The sequence below is a fragment of the Microtus ochrogaster genome, unplaced genomic scaffold, assembly GCF_000317375.1.
Source record: "Microtus ochrogaster isolate Prairie Vole_2 unplaced genomic scaffold, MicOch1.0 UNK20, whole genome shotgun sequence".
NCBI lineage: Eukaryota > Metazoa > Chordata > Mammalia > Rodentia > Cricetidae > Microtus > Microtus ochrogaster.
In genome coordinates, this window is record NW_004949118.1 from 1,124,694 (window position 1) to 1,130,172 (window position 5,479).

At 46.3% G+C, this 5,479-nt stretch overlaps 1 protein-coding gene across 11 annotated transcripts in view; it reads right to left on the reverse strand.

Moving 5' to 3' along the window:
• Window positions 1–5,479, reverse strand: part of Dlgap1 (DLG associated protein 1) — a 791,676-nt gene that overhangs the window by 41,455 nt on the left and 744,742 nt on the right. For all 11 annotated transcript variants that reach the window (XM_026789510.1, XM_026789514.1, XM_026789512.1 and 8 more), the window contains one exon: window positions 2,467–2,558. In XM_026789510.1, the coding sequence (XP_026645311.1) occupies window positions 2,467–2,558 (92 nt within the window). The remainder of the gene's footprint in view (window positions 1–2,466; window positions 2,559–5,479) is intronic.

The window sequence follows — 5,479 nt, forward strand, 5'->3', positions numbered from 1 at the left end:
TTTTTTTTTTTTTTTTTTTTTGGTTTTTCGAGACAGGGTTTCTCTGTGGCTTTGGAGCCTGTCCTGGCACTAGCTCTGTAGACCAGGCTGGTCTCCAGCCCTGAGCATCTTAATCATGCTTTCAAACAATTGCTCATAGCAGGGCAACATCCTTGTCACACCTGGCCCTGATACGGATACTTTCCCATGTGTTTTCCACATCGTATCTTTAACCACTTGCAGTGCGTTATTACGTCTTGACAGGTGGACATGACGTATGCATGGCATGAGAGAAAACATGGTAGCTGGACCGAGTCAGTCGTGGGAAGGTGTGTGGCAAATATGTCTGTCCTATAAAACTGGGGTTGTCTTCCCTCTTTGTGACCCTATCCCCTGGACTGTGAACTTCATGGGAGTGCCTCAGTTATTTCTCTCTCTTATTTGGGATAAGATAGCTAAGGGGGAGATGGTGGTGAGGTGGGGGGCTGGGTAGATCCCATCCCTCACATGAAGCTGTGACTGTAAAGGGAAATCCCTCTTCCCCAGGTAGGATGAAACTCCAGCAGGGGAACCCCCCACCATGACATCGTTCCTGTTGAGTGCAGGCCCAGTTTAAAAACGATCCCCTTCCCTTTCCTCTTCCTGCTGCCAATATGGGATTGTCCCTCTGTTCACTGTTCAGGCCCAGGAACGTTCCCAGAGGTAAAATATACCAAGTATAGGGTGTCCTCAGTTCCTGCCCTAAGTTCTTCCTGGGCAGTTTCTTCTGAGGGGACAGGAATTGGTGACAAGGTGGGTTTTCCCTCCCCAGGACTGGTTTAGGCTTGTGGCTGGTCTTCCCTCCCACGTTTGTGATTATATCTGGCATCTGTCTTCAGTTTCTCTAATCCAGTGTGTGCGCCTGTGTGTGTGGGGGGGAGCAGGGGCAGGTCGTATTGTATCACATGACTTCACTTCTTTGATAGATTTAGGACGTACTTTTAAAGATTTATTTATTTACTATGTGGGGTATCTTGCCTGCTTGCACAGATACTTGCACCACACGCATTCCTGGTGTGATGGACCCTGAAACTGGACCCATCTGGACAGCTGTTAGCGGCCATGTGGGTGCTGGGAATCGAACCCGGGTCTTCTAGAGGAGCAGTCAGTGCTTTTAACTGCTGAGCCACCTCTCCAGCCCCAAGGACATGGTTTGTCTTGTTTGTTTGTTCAGATTTTTACTTATTAGAGGGTACAGGGGTGACTTCCCAGCTCCTGATATGCTAGACTGGGAACTGTCACCCTTTTACACTGAAGGACTCCAAGTACACGGATGTGCAGTTTTAGGTTCAAGGTCTCTCAGGCGAGGATTGGGCAGGGGTTAGATACAAGCAGGAGAGGAATGGCATAGCTCTATTGTTTAAAAATTGGTAATTTTTAAGTGTGTGTGTGTGTGTGTGTGTGCACACTCGAGAGACTCAGAGCACACACCCACACTCAGATGTGTTGGCTCTCCCAGAGCTGGAGTGTCAGGTAACCGCGAGTAAAGGGTTGTGGGTTCTAAGAACCAAAACTGGGTCCCCCATATTGTTTAATCTTAGCTCTGTGGCAACAGGACATCTGAGCCCATAAGTTCATAGAATCTTATTTGTAAAATGAAAACACTGGGTGTCTAGGGAGATGGCTCAGTGCTCAAAAGCACTGGCTACTCTTGCAGAGGACCTAGGTTTCATCCCCAGCACCCATATGCCAGCTCACAACTGTCTGTAGCTCAGGTTCCAGGGGGTCCAATACCCTCATGCAGACATACATGCAGGCCAAAACACTAATGCACAGGAAATAAAAATAAATAAAATTAAAAATGAAAATATTAACATCAGTAGTCAGTTTCAGCAATGGGGATTCTGAGATATGATGAAATTGAATTTAACACCTCTGGATGCTAAGATTCTGTAGGAAGTTTGCTTTCGACATCAGTGATGTAAAGCTGGGCCTTGGGTCCTTGTATACTTAAAAACATTTTTTAACATTTTTTTCTTTTTTCTCTCTCTCTCTCTCTTTTTTTTTTTTGTGTGTGTGTGTGTGTAAGTACACCTGCACTCCCCAGTACATACCCACACACAGACAAATATGCAATTAAAATAAAGTCACATGGCTGGGCACGGTGGCGTACACCTTTAATCCTAGCACTCAGAAGACAGTGGCAGACCAATCTTTGTGAATTTGAGGCCAGCTTGGTTTAGATCCCAGGTCAGCCAGGGGTACACAGCACAACTCTGTTTTAACAGCAGCAGCAACAGCAACAACAACAACAACGTGATAATAATAACAATACTAATAAAGTAAAATTAATATAGAATGGCTGTGAATTTTACGGAGGGGCTCTGGCAGTCCCTCATCTGCCTTCTCCCAAACCGAGTGGCAGGAAGGCAGAGGTTTGTCACGGAGGAGTGCCGCACCACCCTGGCCAGCAGCAGACAGGAAGACAAGGACAAACTGTGGACTCACCACTTCTCCTCTTCGACTTGCACTCCCACGGACTGGAACTTACTGGGCGCCTTATTCTCCCCTGGCTTCTCAGGCTCGTCAGCATCATCCACCTGAGGAAAGTGTCAAGCAGACAGGATTGGTCCTTCCCATTGCCTCACTCGAGAGACAAATGCGCTTCCTCCTCAGGCCTCGGTGTTGTGTGGGGATGCTCTGGGACTTAGGATGTCTTTTATATTTGTGTATCTGAAGTCAGCAATCACTACATTAGTTAGCATGCCCTCTGAGTTTGCTAATATTCTTTAAAAACACACACACATGTGTGCATGTGTGTGTACCTGAGCATATGTATGTGCACCACGTATATGAAGTGCCTGGGGAGGCCAGAAGAGGGCGACAGATCCCCTGAAACTGGAGTCACAGGCAGTTGTGAGCCATTATGTCAGTGCTGGAACTGAACCCTGATGCTCTGCAAAAGCAACAAGCGCTCTTAACTGCAGAGCCATCTCTCCAGCCCCCAACTCTGCTGATTTTTAATAAAACACAGTTTTACACTGGGCAATGGTGGTGCACACCTTTAATCCCAGTACTGGGAGGCAGAGGCAGGTGGATCTCTGACTGGTCTCCAAAGCAAGTTCTAGGGTTACATAGAGAAATTCTGTCCTGAAAAAAATAAAAAAGTAAACAAGAGAAAAGGTGGGCTTATGAAATGGCTCAATAGGTAAAATCACAAGCTACCAAGTCCGACAACTGGAATTTAATCTCTAGGAGCCATGTGCTAGAAAGAGAGAACCAAGTCCCACATTGGGTCCCTTGACTTCTTGAAGTGAGCCACCCCTCCCACCACTAAATAAATAAGCAAATGTAATAAAAGAAAAAATTAAAGCAAAGTATAGAGTATTGTAAGGTATATGCTAATATCAGGGCAAAAAAAAATAAGGAATAAGCAACACATATATTTGCTAGAGTATTCACAAAAATCAGTATATGCAAATATTAAGTGTATTGATTTCCCCCAAAAGAAAACTGATTGAATCTTATCATATATATATATATTTATATATATTAAGTTTTGGGGGCTAAAGAGATGGCTATGAGGTTAGGAGCACTGACTGCTCTTGCAGGGGAGCCATGCCCATGGTGGCATTCATCTGTCTGTAACACCTACTCAAAGGTAGCCAATGCCCTCTTTTTAACCTCCGCAAGCTCCGGCGTGCACATGGTGCACTGACATGCACCCAGGCACATTTCACAGACAGACATACACAAAATAAGTAAATAAAAGTTAAACAATGCTCTGAGTTTTGAATGATGGATTAGCTATTGAAAATAATATGAAATGAAGAAGGAAAAAGAACAGACTAAACGCTGAGGAAACAAAAGCAAGCAATCATTCCGTGACACTAATTTAGTGCCAGATAGAAGGGCAGGTATTTTAATCGCCACAGTGAAGCTTGTTACATCAACTTTCTCACTGTAACCATGGCGATGTGCATGGGTGAGTGGTACTGAACATATTCATATTGCTGTCCAGCCACCGCCAAGAGCCACGACAGAATTGCTCAGCATCCCAAGCAGAGACCTGTGTCTACAGGAATCTAGATTGCGTGTGTCTCGTGATATGGGATGAGGTGGGGTGCCTGCCGTGGTGTTCCCATGAAGTTCAGAGGACAACTCTCAGGAGCACAGGCTCTGGGTCTCAAGCTCAGATGATCAAGCTTGTGCAGCAAGAGCCTTTCCCCTCAGAGCCATCTTGCCAGCCTAACAGTTAAAGTTTTACATACCTCATTCTTGGGTGAGCAAGATGGTTCATTGGAAAAGGCACGCTGCCAAGCCTGTCAAGCTGAATTAGACCCTGGAGCCCGGATAATGGAAGCAGAGAACCCCCTCCTATAAGTTCTTTTCCGACCCTACATGCATGCTGTGGTACACATTCCCCCCACTCTTCTACACACACGATAAATAAATTAAACATCTTTACTGTTTCTTAGTGCTGGTGACATATGCCTGTAATCTCATCATTTGACAGGTAAAGGCATCTCTGAGTGATGGAAGGGAAATTTAGCTTCCAGTGGGAACCAGGACATGGGGGCAGGTGGCTGACTTGGTCTCGTGACTCCTATGATGTCACCTACTCCCAAGCTTCTGTGTGACAAGCTCTTTGGAAGACCTGACCACTTGCACTATGGTAACCTGGAGGCTCTCAGAGGGCATCTGACTCCTCTCTGTGAGGGAAGGATTAATGGTCCCTAAAGAGGAACTCTGCAGAATGGACTCTGAAAGTACAACAGCACGGTGAAAATGTGCCCACGCCTGGCCTTCAGCTGTGCCGAGGGTGGGTTCTGTGCGTCTGTGACCCATGGTCTTGCCCTGTAGAGAGATGACTGTCCAACAGGCACCTGCAGAAGGCCCCACAGGCATGGATGTGTCTTAGGGTCCCCCAGACGGGTGCAAAAAAAAAACAAAGGACGGGCTGGCGAGATGGCTCAGTGGGTAGCGGACCTACGGCTTGGCCTTAGAACTTGAGTTTCGTGCCCAGGACCCACATGGTAGAAGAAGAGAATCGAGTCCTGAGAGTTGACCTCTGACCTCCACATGTGTGCTGTTGCAAGTGTGTGTGTGCACATGCAATAAATAAGATCAGATGATCAGATGGGTGTTATTTTAGAAAACCCACAACACAGGAAAATACTGCTGTAGTACTTCCGCTGTGGAGCATGAGTTGGGAAAAGGAAAGAGAGCAAGGAACCGAGATGTCTCCGTGCTGGCTACTGCATTTTATGAAACGCACGATTAAATAGCCAACGACGACCCTGGGCTTTCCACACTCATAGTAGCTCCGCCCTTGATCTCCCACATCTGTGAGTGACGGATCACGTTTTGTTCTCATATGGCATTTCAATAGGGTTAGGCATAGGGCAACCTGATGGTGACCACAGCGATAAAGGTCATCTTTACAAATTTGGTATCATGAGCGTGCAAGTGTGTATTTGTGTGTGTGTGTGTGTGTGTGAGAGAGAGAGAGAGAGAGAGA